The sequence below is a fragment of the Eleutherodactylus coqui genome, chromosome 1 (assembly GCF_035609145.1).
Source record: "Eleutherodactylus coqui strain aEleCoq1 chromosome 1, aEleCoq1.hap1, whole genome shotgun sequence".
Lineage (NCBI taxonomy): Eukaryota > Metazoa > Chordata > Amphibia > Anura > Eleutherodactylidae > Eleutherodactylus > Eleutherodactylus coqui.
Genome location: NC_089837.1, coordinates 329,400,197 through 329,416,921, shown reverse-complemented (window position 1 = coordinate 329,416,921; position 16,725 = coordinate 329,400,197). Strand labels below are relative to the sequence as shown.

General features: G+C 44.6%; 1 protein-coding gene across 1 annotated transcript; it reads left to right on the top strand.

Annotated features, from left to right (window-relative positions):
• Positions 1–261: 261 nt before the first annotated feature.
• Positions 262–8,781, top strand: RHBDD2 (rhomboid domain containing 2). The gene is made up of 4 exons (XM_066575128.1): positions 262–558; positions 2,400–2,801; positions 6,838–6,988; positions 7,607–8,781. The coding sequence occupies exons 1-4, from the start codon at positions 366–368 to the stop codon at positions 7,902–7,904; spliced, it is 1,044 nt and encodes a 347-aa protein (XP_066431225.1). The 5' UTR covers positions 262–365; the 3' UTR covers positions 7,905–8,781.
• The last annotated feature ends 7,944 nt before the right edge of the window (positions 8,782–16,725 follow it).

The window sequence follows — 16,725 nt, the reverse complement described above, 5'->3', positions numbered from 1 at the left end:
GGATTTTTCTTTTTACTATGAATTCTGCCATTTGAACATACCCCAATATTTCACAGCGCATTTCCCCATAAAGAGAGTCCAGTGTGACCACAGACCTCCAATCTAGCATGTACCCTCACACAGACTGCAGCCATGACTACTGACTGCTGTGGATCGCCCCTTTCACACTGAGCGGACCTCACGACACGAAGCTAAAGCCACCGTAAAGCGCGGCGCGCCCTCCCTGACGTCAGCCCTCCTGGCTTCTACAGACACTGCGCGCGGAAGTTTAGCAGCGCCCTAGATACCACGTGACGTTCTGACGTCAGAAGTTCTTCATGCAGAAGTTGCACTAGTTGCTCGTGTACTACCTGCCCCTCCAAACAATGGAGGAAGAGGGGAGTGTGTGCGGCTCGTGGGGCAGAGTCGTGCGGTCCTGGCTGCCGGACGTGCGCCTCACCCCCGGCTCTGCACTCACTGTACTGTTGTCACTGGCGATGTCTGTCCCGGGAATGACGAGGGAGGCGCCTGCTGGAAGTAACCTGGACCTGCAGCCTGAAGTGCTGGGGAGCTTCACATGTATGGCCGCCTCTGCCAGGCATAACTACCAGAGGGATCATGTCAGTGTATGAGGGGTGGGTTCTGGGGTGGCGGATAACACGACTGGGAAATGGGAAGTGGTCCCTGACAGTTCTAGCCTTGTTCTGCATCTCTTTAGGGCACTGCTAAGTTAATGCTGTTGTTTAGAATGCTGCGCAGGTTGTGGTTACTTTACTTTTTTTTTTCTTTTTTACATTTGTATTTTGTTCTGTAATTTCTTTTAATAATTTTTTTAACTTCAACTAATTTTTTTTACATCTATGCCCCCCCCCCCCCCCCCCCCCTGACATCATATAAGACCTCTGGGGGTCATTTGCTATGTTTTTTTTTCTTATTTCACACTTCCACTGTATGTGACATCCATAGGGGCCCCATTTACAGTCGCTGGCAGAGCTGACCAGGGGGTCACTCTATAATCACGTGATTGCGTGGTCCAGTAGGGGGCAGCACTGCTGCTTCTTCTGTCTTCATAGTACATTCATGAGCGCAATACCATGCCAAGTTTCGCCACCCGATATCGCACTTGCTTGTGTGTAGAAAGCCTTAAACCCACGCTGTATTTACACTATTGACTGGGGTTAAAGGCCAAGGCTAAACTCTACATATTTTCAGCTCTTGGTCCTTAACCAGTTCAATCCCACTCCTATAAAATGCAGTCACATGACCTGATGTTGTTGGACTGACCATTGTACCATGTATGTGCTCATTACCATCAGGGAGGCTCTGTATTCGCCCAAGAATGTGGCCATTGAGTGCCTGGTATATGAAAGTGCTGTTCCGATAGACAGAACAGGGGGCACAGCGACTGCATTTACTTTTCTACTGGATAAGACAGCAATAATCAATAATCATTATTAATTTTTTTTGTTTGTTTTTTTTTCTTCTTGGTTTTTGTTTCTATCCATTTTTCTGTTCCCAATATTTGGTGAAAAGCAGTGCAATAATGGCTTAGGCTTATAATTAATGGACATCTATGCAGTACATGATCACCTGTTGTACTCTGAAGTAGCGGCTCTGAATAAGGCCTCTTTCACACTGGAGACAGCGATGTCGCCGTGAGAAAATCGCAACAATATCGCATCGGTATTGTATTGTTAGAAAGTCACGTGACTTTGTAGCACTCTTGTCAGGATTTTCGAGCTGTGGCTTGAAATCTAAGCCCTACTGCGAAAATAAGCCTTAGCTGTATGAAAAAAAAAAACACCTAAGAGGCGCTGTCCAGCTCCGCCATACGTCTCCTGTATCTTCGGCACTTGTTTGAAGTCCTCCGGCAGAGTTTCCTGGTTAGAAGTTTGAAAAACCCCACCTCCAGGGAGTGCTGCTTCTGATTGGCTGAGCTGCGGCGCTCGAGAATCAATCAGAGCCAGCGCTTGATGAACCAATCACAGCCATTCAATGCATGGCAGTGATTGGTTCATTGAGTGCTGGCTCTGAGTCAAGGTCTGAGTCACAGCCATTGCTCCCTGGAGGTGGGGATTTTGAACCTCCACAACAGGAAGCGTTGACAGAAAACTTCAAGCAAGTGCTGGGGACCTGTGAGGAGACAGGCGCCGGGCTTGGGCTTCACATACATGAGATTTATAGCGCTGTCGCATCACAAGAAAATTGCATGATTTTGTTACCTGTGTCAAAGCTGCCTAAAAGAGGTTGATCCTCGTCATAAGATGCTTCCATTAACCTATATACGCTGCTTACTGGCTTTGGGAATGAGGTCCTCTGGTGTAGACAGCCCCTCTAATGTCCTTGGGACCTCGGAGATGAGTATGGGTCATGTTGGTGATGGAGTTGTCATGTTTTCTTCACCAGATCTTGTCTTTCAGTCCACAGATTGATCACGTATATTTATTACCACGAGGATCTTCCAACGTTGGTCTGCAGTTGCCTTATTATGTGGTATTTTGGTGGCGGTTTTGAGGAAAGCGTTGGCACGGTGAGGTTCTGCTTCCTCACGCCTCTGTTTGCTATATGGAGTGGACTTCTCTACTTGGCGGTCATCGCCACAGGAATCGGCCTCCAAGCAGATGGAAAAGTCCAGGGATTTACATCAGTTGCTTTCTCAATGATGGGCGTCTTCATAATACGCACCAACCTGAGACGACTTATATTCTTTGGGTTCTTGGTGCCCACAAAGGTGATGCCACTGTTATTTCTCATCCCAGCTCTCTTTATACCGCATGCCACGGTCCTCAGTAATGTGTGTGGTATACTGGTGGGAGTGATTTGTATCCTTTTACCAGAATTAGATGTGCGGAAGTGTCCTCAGGTGTGTGCCGTAGCACTCCACAAACTATCTGGCATTAGTTGGTCTTCAGAAACCCCATAGAGCCGATATCAACCAAATGTATCTGATGATTTAGGGGCATATAAGCTCTGTATTTGCTGCTGTGGAAGATATGCAGCGTATTACAGTATGAGACTTTTAAAACTCATCCACATACAGTGTAAACTGACCTGCGGTGTAGATTTTAAATCTCCATCATGTCAATTTAAGCTGTGGATGTTACCCCCTTCAAGTGGGAGTGAAGTCTGGTGAATCAACAGCAAATCTGCATGTTATACATGTGGAATTTGCCTTGGATTTGTAAGCAGAAATATGCCCCGTGTGAATGCCCCCTTAAAGAGGTATTCCTATCCCAGCTTTTCATAGCCAAGATGTGGAACCTTCTGCCATAGCTGCTGACCATGCGGCCAAGTCTACGGAAAGAGCCAAGCACTTAACGCAGTGCTGTTTTTGTAGCTCTTATTGAAGTGAATGGGAGCTACAGAAATGGCGCAGCGCGTTATGTGGTTTGTGTAATTCGCATTCACTTCAGTGAGAGCTCCGAAAGCAGTTTGCATGATATGTCGCACATGAGGATCGCAATCTCACAGAAAGGAGGGAATTTTGCCTGGAAATCAGATCACATCCGTGGGTAAAATGCAGGTCTATAATCGTTATCTGGTCGAGTTTCTCGGCCCAATATTGTACTCACCCGTGTGTAGTTACTCTGAGGCTACAGTCACACGGACAAGAATCTCATGCGAATTGTGTGCGTTGCGAGACGCACAAATATGAACTCCATTCTTTTGAGGGTTTTTTTTTTTTTGCCCCCTCACATTGATGCTGTGAGGATAAAAATTGCAGCATGTTCCATCTTTTGGCGTTCCCTCAGAACACCTTGCCCATTGTTATCAATGGGACCTTAAAAGACTTCGCATGGCACTCGCATGCCGTGCAATGTGATGTTTCCTATTGAAACCAGTTGGAAACACCTGCGATCCTCTAACACTCGTGAAACATGCGCCTGAGCATTGCAATTTTATAGAAACAATGCAGGGTGTTTTTGAATGAAAAATGCTTCACATCAGCGTCAAAAAAGGCATGTTGGCAAGTGGGACATCGCGTTCACCCGTGTGAATGTAGCCTGACTGACAGATTTTGCATTGAGAGCGGAAATTTTACACATAAAAGTATACAGCCAGGAAGGGGAAGGTTGACGATCATAAGGCAGCTTTTATTACACTATAACTAACTGATTATTTTTATTGTTTAGCAATCAAAATTCCAAGTGTCCGGCAGCACTCCTTAGTAGATCCCAAACATGGGTCAGGTACCTTACCATGCAGAGCCACAAAGAGGATTATGGACCTGCCAATCCCCAGATGGCTTGATAAAGACATCTGTGTCGAAACGTTGCCTTTTTAACATGGAGCAATAAAGAGAAGTTGATTTTATTACACCTCTGATGCTGCCACTACCTCAATTATTGTATTTTTATTGTTTAGTCAGCCTTAGTCTCAGCAGTCAGTCGCTTGTAATTACAGGGGTCAGGAAGGATATGGTTCCTCCTCAAGAAGAGGTGTGTAAGGAGACTTGTAAGGCCATCCATGCTCCTCTGGGAAATATAAAATAAGAAGACAGAACAATACCTCTGCCACGCCACCTATTGGAAGGCAGCATTCCTGCAAGTCAATATTTATAGGCCTCCCACTAGCCAAGCCAGAAACCTACTGCACACTGATGAGCAAAACCCCCCGAAACAGCTGTCTGTGTATGGTCGTGCTGGCTTTGGCTTTCAATTCCTGGTCATTGTTCTAAGGCTTGTCTAAAAAGTCTGAGACTGACTTGCAGGAATGCTGCTTTCCAATAGGTGGTGCGGCAGAGGTATTGCTCCATCTTCCTATTTTCTTGTAATTACAAGCACTGACTGCCTGGTCTGTCTTCCTCTGAGCACAGTATTGATTTTTCTTTTCTTTTGACAACTGTCTCTACAACCGCAGCTGCCTGTAAATCCTGCTGGTCTCCCTTTACCCACTCAATCCCTGGGCGACAGAGGTGGCAGAGAGCTGTTAAAAAAAAATTAAAAAAAGTATTGCGCTCAGAGGGAGATAGTAAAAGATAGCTAGAGCCTGTAATTACAAGCACACAGCAGTGCTGCCCCCTAGGACTTCAGAGCCAGAATAAACATTAAAAAAAATCAGTTATAGCGTAATAAAAGCTGCCTTACGATCTTCAAACACCATCCTTCCTTGCTGTATATTTGTAATATGTAAGCCCCTCTCCCCACTGCTTTAAGGGGACCGGGAAGACCTCCTTCCCAATGCAGAATCCATCGATCAGTTGCTGCCTGTTTTTGCAGGAGATTCGGTCCTCCAGCTTGTAATGTACAGCTATACACTACAATCGTAGGATGAAAAATGTTTAACATTTTTATCAAATCCAATTGAATTTTTTTTTCCTGTAAAAATATGTTGATTAAAAAAAAGCAAGTGCATCAAGATGTCTGTAACCTCTACAGTACAACTCTGACCAAAGCTAACCATTTGTGTTCAAAATGAAATCGTCCCAATTATGTGTAGCTGGTAATGGATTCTGCTGTAGATTTGCATCAAAGTTTTGTGCAAATATTCTGCCACATCTGAGTTCAGTCTAACACTTAGCAAAAAAACCACAGAAAGCAGCCGAACACTTAGGCCTCATGTCCACGGGCAAAAGAAGAATTAAAATCCGCAGCGGATTTTAACTCTTCTCCTGCCCGTGGATCCGCACCCCATAGGCATGCATTGACCACCCGCGGGTAGATAAATACCCGCCGATGGTCAATAAAAGTGATTTTTTTAAAAATGGAGCATGAAAAAATCTGGACCATGCTCCATTTTCGTGCGGGTCTCCTGCGGGGACGGCTCCCGCGGGCTTCTATTGAAGCCTATGGAAGCCGTCCGGATCCGCGGGAGACCAAAATTCGGAATTTACTCACCTGCTCCAAATCTTCCCTTCGCCGCGGCTTCATCTTCTCTCCGTCGCGGCCGGATCTTTTTTCTTCGGGCCGGCGCATGCGCGGGGCACGCAGCCGATGTGCTCTGCGCATCCGCCGGGCCGAAGAAAGAAGGTCCGGCTGCGACGGAGAGAAGATGAAGCTGCGGCGAAGGGAAGATCCGGAGCGGGCGAGAGGTGAGTTAATTCTTATTTTTATGCCTCGTGTCCGCGGGGCAGGAGGGACCCGCTACGGATTCTCCATGGAGAATCCGTAGCGGGCCTGATTTTCCCCGTGGACATGAGGCCTTAGGCTGCAGTCACACGGGGCGGAAATCTCGTGGAATGTCTGCAGTGGGACCACAGAGAAATTCTGCGAGATTTCCACAGCAGAAAGGCAGCTTCAAAACCCATTCGGCGTGGGTTTTAAAGCCGCTTGTCCACCTGTATTACGCTGCGGCCATCTCTCACCATAGAGAGGAGAGAGCCTGCAGCGCAAACGGCGATACAATTGACATGCCGTGGATTTGAATTCCGCACGACTTGGCTGCAGCGGACTGTCCACTTTGCTGCTTAGGCTCGTGCTTAGGATTGCCTGCAGAATTTCCTTGGCAAATCCGCCCCGAGTGAACCCAGCCTTACTGATATATCTGCGTATTTTTAACGCAAATGTCAATAGGACTTTCTAATGTTAAAAACGCATCGCACAAAAATTGCAAGTTTGTGCTTTGCGATTTTTGTGCGATTCATTTTTAACATTAGAGAGTCCTATTGACAGTTGTGTTAAAAAAAATTTTAAAAAAATGCAGCGAATCTCGATCGCAAGTGTAAAGGCTCCCTTAGGGAGGCGTTCACACAGGCGATAAAAGCCTAACACTAGGTACTGAAAAGAAGCTTCTTCCAAAAAAAAATATATTCAGTCTACATGAAACTGGTGCATTAAACGTTGATTTCGATGTAGTGTTTTGTATGATTCTCACCGGCTCTGTGCTCTTTGTGTTATGCATTCGTTAACGTGCGCACAGATGGCATGGGTGGCTGCTTCTTCTTGGACCCTTCAGAATCATTATTATCACGAATGGATCAGCTGATGCCATTCAGGTTACTGAAAAGCATTCCATTTTGGAAGTACATCCCTGCAACTTCAGCGGAAAGGAGTGCATCTCAAACCAGAAAGTAGGTGACCGTGTATTCATAAGACTTGTAGTTTTTAACTGCTGTTTTACTAATTTATATACATCAGACATAATGGCCAGCTCTTCTCTATGAAGGGGACGTTTAGTGGCAACGTGGAGTTTTGCTGCCTCTGTGCACCATGTCGTCAAAAATACACAATCTCAGGACTAGAAACGGGTTCATTATCACGGGTGCCATTAGATAAAGTAGTGACGTTTTGCATCATCACTAATGATGGTCTTTTCCCCTGAAAGGTAGCTATCTATATATTGTCTTGCGTTCACATAAACTAATCCCTCATTAAGGATGCTGATTTGGCTGCTAACCACAGTTTTCTGGTAGATAATAACTATTCCAATTATACATCAAACTGTAAAATTGCTGTTCAAAGGAAAGTTCTTGAAAAGCTACTGGGACCCCAGCAGTGTTGATGACATGTGGTCTTGGTCCTAACCACCAGCAGAGCGCTCCACACATAAATACAGCCGCTCTCCTTACATGACCTATTTATGCTAGGAGTCCCACCATTGTAATGATTTTCTTCACTGCCCCCCCCCGTTTTGTAGTAACCACTAATTCCATTTTTGACTCCTAATGAGTGTTATTTCTCTCTTGAAGGATCAACCCACCTCCTGGATCGTACCCAACACAGCAATATTATACTCCACCTCAAGGCCTCCCTGATGTCTATTCTCCATATCGTCACATGAAGCCAAGCGGAGCATGGCCTCCCGCCGGTGCCTCACTGTATCCGACAGCAGCAGCTTCCGGGTCACCATACGGCGAGGGCTGCCCAGGGGCGCACGCACACAGTAATGACGCTAATGATTCTGTAGCACGTATGGACTTCCATTCCCAAAAAGAGCTTGGTAACTCTACTAATGAGCCAGAACTGCAGCAGGTCCAAACACAGTGAATGGATGGACTACACATTATCATGGAAGATGGCCAGTCCACAGCTGTGTTCGTTTACATATTTTATCAGGGTGGTAATTCTTATGTGCCTAAGGCCCAGTGTCCACGGGCGGAAATGAATTGCAAGGCACCCGCACGGATGATCCGCAGTTCAAGCTGTCCAAAACAATAATGGGCGTTCGCAGCTGAATTTAAGCATGCAGATTTGATTTGCGGACATTTTGATCCGGAAAACAAATTGCAGCACGCTCAATTTTGCTGCGGGTCCCGTACGGATGGCTTCTATTGAAGTCAATGGAAGCTGTCTGATTCACGGCACGCCCACAGCTGACACTGAAGATCGAAAAGCAGGAGATTAAAAATAAGACTCCACTGCGCATGTGTGGCAGAGCGCCGTCTGGGACGCCCGCCCATATCCACAGTGGAGAACATGGAAGACCCGCACAGCCACGGAGAAGATCTGGACGGGTAAGTAATGTTCTCTAGTTGCGGGCAGGGTGGGATTCGACTGCGGGCTCCAACTTGCCCGTGGACATGAGGCCTTACCCTTCCTACTTGGGTTTAAAGGGGTTGTCTGGCCATAAACATTAGGTCTCATTACTTCTGTTTGCCCAATACAATGCACTTTGTAATATGCATTGTGCATTGTAAATTAGGCAAACAGAAGTTATTCACTTACCTTTTGGGATGCCCCCCCCCCCCGTGTTGCTCCTCGGTTGCCATGGGTTCCGACAAGTCTCTTGTCCTCTTCTTGTCGGGACGACGGGGACAAGCTTCTCCAGCACAGCTCTGCACATGTGCAGAAGAACTTCAGCCGCTGGGAAGCTCAGCTCTGCCTGCAGGGGAGGCGTGGCTGCTGGCTCTTCATCTCCAAGGTAAGAATGAGTGGAGGGGTGGGTTCTCGCGAAGGGGGGGGGGGTGGAGAGGGAGAGATGGATGGATGGATGTGTGCAGGGGGGGGGGGGTGCAGTGGTGTGTGTGCGTGCGTGCGTGCGCGCGCGCTCGGCTGTCAGAAGTCCCGGGGGAAGGGGGTGGAGAGGGATGGATGTGTGCAAGGGGGGGGGGGGTGCAGTGGTGTGTGTGTGTGTGGACCCGGCTGACAGAAGTTGGGGGGGGGGGTCATTGTGGGAGGGGCACTATGAGGGCATGTGTGTGTGGGGAAATGTTTTGTTTTACTTTACTTTAGCAGGGTGGGGGGGGGGGGCAGTAGGTAGCTTTGCAGTGGGGGGCTGCAGGAGAGTTCTCTCTCGGCTCTCCCCTGCCCCTCTCCATTCACTATACACTGTGCTGCTGTTTACACTCATGGTAGGGGGGGGGGTCATTGTGAGAGGGGTCGCTGTGGGAGGGGCACTATGAGGGCATGTGTGTGTGTGTGTGTGGGGAAATGTTTTGTTTTACTTTACTTTAGCAGGGTGGAGGGGGGCAGTAGGTAGCTTTGCAGTGGGGGGCTGCAGGAGAGTTCTCTCTCGGCTCTCCCCTGCCCCTCTCCATTCACTATACACTGTGCTGCTGTTTACACTCATGGTAGGATTTTATCGTGAACCATGAGAGTATAACAGTCTCCCCTGGCCACAACCCCTCTGATTATAGTATGCAGCAGGGGGTGGGGCCTGGGCGGGGAGAGACTGTAGAGCAGTTCAATAGAGGTGGGCGTGTCGTGGGCGGGGCTAGGACATGAGCTGAGGGAAATCCTGCCTTTTCATGTCTCTTACTACCATCGAGAGCGCGCACACAGAAGAGGGAGAGCGCAGAGCATTGTGGGAAGGCAGCACAGAGGCGCCATCTTTGAAAGCTGCAGTGAAGATCAGAATCTAAGGTAAGAAACTGACATTGCAGCTGATCTGCCGGCCGGTTTGAGCCCCTGTATGCTGTGTTACTATCCTTACTGAAAGGAAAGCAGCAGCATTATAAAAATTTTTACCCTGTGTGGCCGGACAATCCCTTTAAGCCTAATAGAAGTGACATTATGTACAAATCTTAGTCCTCCTTTTATACTGTTACCACTACTGAGGCCTTCACTTTGCTATTTTCAGCAGTGATAAACACTATGAACATCAGCTGAATGATTTTACTATTGATTGTGGATTTCACTTTCTCCTTTGTTGGAGAGGATTGATAATTTTATTTTTGCACTGACCATTTTTACTATTTTCATAGACCTGCCTTTTGTTCTGCCTTTTTTCTTTGGGGTATGTTCAGACAAGAATCTGCACCACATAGACTTCGTCTAGATTTTTTCTGCAGCATGTGGATGAGGTTTGTTTGCATGTCATCCACTTCATGGCTACTGTAAATACTGTAGATTTTCCATGCAAACAGTTCACAGAAAAGCCACAGCAGACCAGCTTTGCCTGGACATACCCTCAGGGCAGGCTCACACAAGCGTAATTTCACCCCTTATGTGGTCAGTGAAAGTACATTGAGTTTCATGGACCCACTCACACTAGCATTTATTTTAATTGCGTATAATACGCACTTAAAAAAAAAATGCAGCATGTTGTATTTTACCGCGTGATAGAGCCCTATTGTTCTCTATAGGCTCGTAATAAACGCTGTACATACACAATTACATTGCGTATGTGATAGTGTTTTTTTTTGTTTTTTTTAATGCAAAACCTTTTAACAGACTGGGAAATTTAAGAAAAACAAGAAGTCACGCATGAGATACATTGTCATGTGGAGAGCAAAATTTCTGCCCTAAGCTAAAATGCTGCGTTATACACATACACTCGTGTGAGCTGGCCCTAAAGGAGAGCTTACCAGACTCTACCTCTTATTTCAGGGCTCTGAGTTAGGCCGCCTGCACATGAATAGATTTTATTTGCGACGGGCGTCTACACTGAATACGGTCCATAGTATGCCATGAAAAACGCTTTTTCTTGCACACTTGCGGAAACCAATTGCGGTTTCCCCAAGCGGAGGAAAAATCGCAGCATGCTCCAGTTTTGCGTGTCATCACCTATATCCAACCCATGGCTTGTCTGCAGTTAACAATGTGGACAGATTGCGGATTCCGTGCACTCACCTTGTGACGGCACGGGGGGAAAAAAATCCGTACTGCACTTGTCCGAAGGTGAGCCTCCTGTCCCTCCGCAGTACAGATGAAGAAGCAAAAATACAGCTACGTGTGGACGCCGCTGCTGACAGGGTTGGATTCCACTGCAGGCTCCCGTATACAGAATCCGGCTCTGCTGTGTGCAGATGGCCTTATGCTTTATTTTTTTTTTTTATTAATTTGTACAACTGGAAACAGTAAAAGAGCTCATGTGTCAAATTTATTTTAAAGTACTATTATATACAATAGGCAAACTGCAGGAACTAGGTAGCCAATGTGCCTGAAATTTTATTTTTAATGCCATTTTCAGTTAATTTCTAGAAATTTTTACATAAATTCCTCTTCTCTGTCCAAAAACTCAAATTGTTTCCTGACTGTCCCTTAAAATCGACAGTAACCTACTTATCCCTGCTCTATGGATGTATTAGTCATCCTTAATCAAATGTTCATTCGTCTTGTTCAGCTGTCTTAAGACTTGTTGTGACCATTTTAGCATTTTGCCAGTCAGTGTGTAGACTGCATTACAGTGAATGTTGATATCTTGTACTGGCCCTAAACTGAGAATTCTGCAGATCTAAAATCTCTGGCGTTCCGGGATGCTTCAGTATCTGCCCATTGCTTGCCTTTGTGTTTTTTGGGGGTTTTTTTTGCCATCTTGGGAAATGTAATTTTAACAATGGGTCTTGTGCAGTAATCCAGCGAAGTAGAAACCTTTTGGCAACAACCTCTTTCTGATGACATCTTGCAGGATCATGAATGCTTCTCTGGACTATAGTAGAGACCAACTCAGAACCAATGCAACAAGAAGTGCCAATCAACTTTCTAAGTAGAGTAAAGCTAATGAATTGATCCATTCTTAAAATAGTGTCCACCACTATGAGAAGATGGTATTTTTGAGAACATTGCTGAGGGTCTTGCCCCCTTTCTGACTGGGGCATCAGTCTGTGAAAGTAAGGGCCCCTTCACACAGGCAGAAGTTTCCACACATGAAAATGGCTTAAATCAGCCTGTAATTCTGCACAAAAATCTGCAATTAGCCCTGTGGATTTTGATGCAAAATTCCCGTGTGTCCTAGTGAAAATGGGAAATATAGCTCATGTGAAAGCACCTAATGAAGCATAGACCTCAATATGGTGTATGCCTGTTGCATTGTATTTTGTTGCCTTTCTAATAAAAGCTGAAGCCATGTCTACTTTTTATAATAGAGTTTTAGTACTCCGTGCCATAAAAATTGGAGTGGGGGCTTCATAAAACTGCTGTATTTGTAAAGCATCAAATTGCCTTAAAAGAGGAATAATCACTATAAAAAGTGTAAATACTACATATATTGCCACTTGTCAATGTGTTTCTTGTTCTAGCAATGATCTGCTGGTTGTGAAGAGAAGCGAGTGAGATAACATGGCACCTCATATTGCAGATATTGTGGCATTTTCCTATGCAAGCAACTCATTGGATAGTGTCGCTGTAGGGAAAGTTCACCTGGGTGGCATGGATATCAGGAGGCTAATTTACATAATGGGTGCCAATAATATCATAACACTATTTTAGGGGAAAAAAGAAAAGAGGATATAGTAATTATGATGAAAGTAATGTAGTATTTGACACTTTTTAGGGTGGTGACAGGTCCTCTCTAATCTTAAGTACTTGACAGTTCATTTGGCTTACAGTATTTATATAGGATAAATAAATCCATTGCTGTATAAGAACTTTTTATTTTTATATACTTGTAACTATACTGTTTTATGTACCATAAAATACAATCTGAAATATAGAATTTATCATTTTGTCATTGTTTACTAACATAACGCTATGTTCGCATGCAGTATTCATTGTACAGTAATGCACTCTTCCATCCCTCAAAGCATATTTAAAGGGATTGTCTGACATTTAAGGAGGAAAAAAAAAATCCTCATAATAAAGAAGCCTATACTTGCATCTCCTTGCTCCCTGCAATCTCCCGCTCCTACGGCTTGGAGTCTCTCCCTTGTGATGTAACGTTTACAGGTTGCTGCAGCCAATCACAGACCTGTGATAAATTGATTGGCTACTATAACCTGTGACATGTAAGCCATACACAGGCTGCTGTAACCTCTAATTGTAGACCTCGTGATCAAATGCTGAGCTTTGTGATTACACAGGCTGACTGCAGTCTAAACAAATACCAAGATGGAGCTACGGAGAGAAGTTAGGGAGCCTATGTATAATTTTTTCTTTATACCTCGGACAACCCATTGATCAGTAGACAAGTGAATGGAACTGTAGTGACCCCAAAAGTTCCATTTTAATGTAGTTCAGACACTCACCTGGACCTTAAATGGTTAACCTGCCAAGTAACAGTATTAAGCATAATCTGCCTAGCAACCACCTTATGTCAGGACTTGAACCAAGGAGCTCCTGTACTCCAGGCGGCAGCTGTAGTGGCTGAGCTATCCTGCTGAACCTACACAACGCACCCGCCTTGCCATTTCTGAAACACGACAAAATTACGCCTGGAGAAGAACAGGGCCCATCGTGCTTGTGTCGCAAATAACCTCTTGGCTGTAGGGAGAAATTCTAAATTCTTATGGTTTGTAAGAATAGTTACTGGATGATGGGCTCCTTCCAAAAGGTGCCTCTGTTCGGTGAAAGTCACCTTGATGGCCAGAAGCTCCTTATTGACGTCATCGTTTTCTCTGCGTATGATAAGGTGTAGACAGAAATGCACAAGGATGCAGTTGCCTCTTATCCAACTCGTTGTGACAAGATAGCTCCCACTGCAACAAAAGGCAAGTCTGGTCTTGGGTGGATCAATAATGGTGCTGAAGTAAAGAGTGTTTAGTTTCTCAAAGGCGGTCTGTGCCTCTGGGGACCAAGAAAATGTTTGTGCTTTTTTTTTTTAGTGAGGGAGGTGATGCGAGAGATACCCTTTGAGAACTCCTTAATAAATCTGTAGAATTTTGCAAAATCGAACAGGTGCTGTGCTTCCTTCAAATTTCTTGCAATGGGCCAATCCAGAATGGTTTTAATCTTGCTGGGGTCCATACTTAGGGCATCTGGGGAGATTTAATGTATCCCAGGAATTGCATTTGCGTCTGTTCAAACTAACATTTCTCTAGTTTGATGTAGAGGTTATTCTTTTGGAGTCGTTCCAAGACCGCCCAGAATATGCCTGCAATGATCCTCTAAGGTGTCAGAGCAGATGAGGATGTTGTCAAGATACGCCACTACGAATTAGTCCAACAGGTCTCGAAATACGTTATTGACAAAGTGCTGGAAGGTGGCTGGAGCATTCCAAAGGCCGAATGACATACTTAGGTATTCAGAATGTCCATGTTGTGTTCTAAAAGCAGTCTTCCACTCATCCCCTGGGTGAATCTGTACAAGGTTATAGGCCCCTCTTAGATCTATTTTAGGGAATATATTGGCAGAGCGGAGTGGGTAGCGATTCTTGACTGTAATCTTATTTAACTCCCTGTGATTGATACATCTTCGTAGGGTTGCGTCACTCTTTTCCACGAGAAATATGGGCGCCACAGCTGGAGAGGAAGAACGAACGAACCATTTTTTTTTCAAATTGACATCCAGGTTTTCTCGGAGTACCTTCAACTCCGATTCCGAAAGGTTGTAGATCCACCCGAACGGAATAGAAGCATCGGGCAGCAATTCCAGTGTGCAATCATAGGGCCGATGAGGTGGTAGTTGGACAGCTCTCTTGCTGCAAGCATTCCTGAACATCTGGCATTGAACTGGTAACATCTCACTGTCCTGTTGACCATCTTCAGGGTCTTGCACTGGTTTAGGGGCGGATGGTACTATCTTGCAGTTCTCTTTACAGTATTCTCAAGGGAAGGCAATGGTCCTTGATTCCCAGTTGATAGAGGGATTATGGGTAGAGAACCAAGGCTAGGCGAGTATACTTTATTTAGTACACGTGCTGTATTTCAGTTAAGCCTGCAGTGAGTCGATATAGATTACCGAACAGTTCTTTTGAGCATTTTAGGTACATCAAAGCTTCTATGTCATTGCTACCCTTTATATAACCAAAAGGATGCAACCTATTTTGGCCCACCAAGAATGAAGTAGTTTCTTTCGATTTCTTCTTTTTTTTTTTTTTTATTACTGCATTCCAAGAGTCGACTTTTTTTTTGTGGTCTTTTTTTTAATGGCACCATTTTGGGGGTACATATAACTTATTAAATACAACAAGCTAATCACAAAGGATAAAGAGTAGGTTTTGGAGGCATTTCAGAAGAACAGTACATTTTTTGTAATTACATCCAATGTCACATGATTATTTTCTATAGCTCTAAAAAAAAACACAGCCTTAGAAAAAAAAGACATGGACCCACATCCACATATTCTAAATTTAATTTTTGCTGCTGCACCGAGTTTCTAAACATGAAAATTAGGTTTTACTTCTATTTTGATGAACATGTATTAGGCTTCTAGACACTATCTTGTCGCTAGGAGTTGCAGAGGTTGCAATTGCGACCTGAGCCCATTAGCTAGGGTGGCCCATGGCCCCCCACTTCCCTCGTCATTTACTGTTTCATCACCGCGGGCTTGCTGTGGGTGGCGTGCCGGGAGCGGAGGAACCGCAACATGGGGCAGCCAGTAGCTAATTCAATGCTGCATACTCCCTAGGTGCGCAGTGCTCTCTATCACTGAGAGATGAAGTTGTGATGCTCCACAACTGCAGTCTGTAAGTGCACTGCTGGCCGCATAAATGATCCGGCCGGCGGTGTCTGATAGTAGAGGAGGGGCCCATGCTGATGTAACCAAGGTATGTTCTGTATATAATTATATATGTACAGCAGCTATAAGTTATATATCTCCAGTATATAGTTATATGGACCATACTGGTATAACCTAGGCATCTTCTGTATATATGTAGGGCTGGTATAAGTTATACATCCTGTATACAGTAAAATGGAGCATGCTGGTTGTTAGTGATATTCCAGGGACCCCAAATGATATGTAGCTGTGTTCCAAAACAGTATATGTTTTTTTTTCAGGCCTGGCGAATTCAGGGTTGTTGTATCTCAAAGAATTCGAAGTTCATTACTACAGAGAAGAGGTTTTTATCAAGAAAAGGAAAAAAGGAGTATACATGGTTTTATGCCAAAGCTTCACATAAGGTCTTGTGTGAAACTATTAACTCTCAAAAGCAAATTTTCATTCTCATGTGAAACTAACACACAAGTACATATCTACAAAAACTTGTAACATTTCTAGCTGTGGAATGCTGATAACTGAAAAAGCTATATTTCATGAGAGATTCTGAAAGAACAAAGGAATGGCTGCACACCCAGATAAATCCTCATCTTAGGTGAAAAACAGAATTGGGCTAAAGTTCATAGTTAGTGTTTTATGATTGCTCACTTTACACACAATTAAAAAACTCATTAAAGACCTTTAAAAAGAAAAGTGCATGTATTGTTTAAATCCACATGCGGTGTTCAATAGTGTATGCAGTTTCTTAAAACAAAAAAAAAAAGGGTTTGGTACCGTGTTAGCCAGTAGACCAATGTGTGATTGTTCTTAGTGAGAGAAACCAAGTAATCTTGTAGATATGATACCTTTTATTGGCTAACAAAAATGCATGTGCTTGTTGAATACCGCATGTTTTATTTTTTGTGTTTTTCTTAATTATGGTTCATAAATGCAACAAAAAACATGAGCATAGCCTATGGCCTGGCTCACATAAGTGTGTTGGTATAACGTATTCCTCACACAGAATATGCTGTACCAATCTCCGATAGGTGGCCATGTTACCGCTCACACAAGT

What these genes read in the sequence shown, in the direction of transcription:
- RHBDD2 (XM_066575128.1), top strand. Translation starts at nt 366, where the DNA reads ATGGAGGAAGAGGGGAGTGTGTGCGGCTCGTGGGGCAGAGTCGTGCGG. An exon ending in AGTGCTGGGGAGCTTCACAT is followed by an intron (nt 559 to 2,399) that starts GTATGGCCGCCT and finishes CTTGTCTTTCAG; the next exon opens with TCCACAGATTGATCACGTAT. An exon ending in TATACTGGTGGGAGTGATTT is followed by an intron (nt 2,802 to 6,837) that starts GTATCCTTTTAC and finishes ACGTGCGCACAG; the next exon opens with ATGGCATGGGTGGCTGCTTC.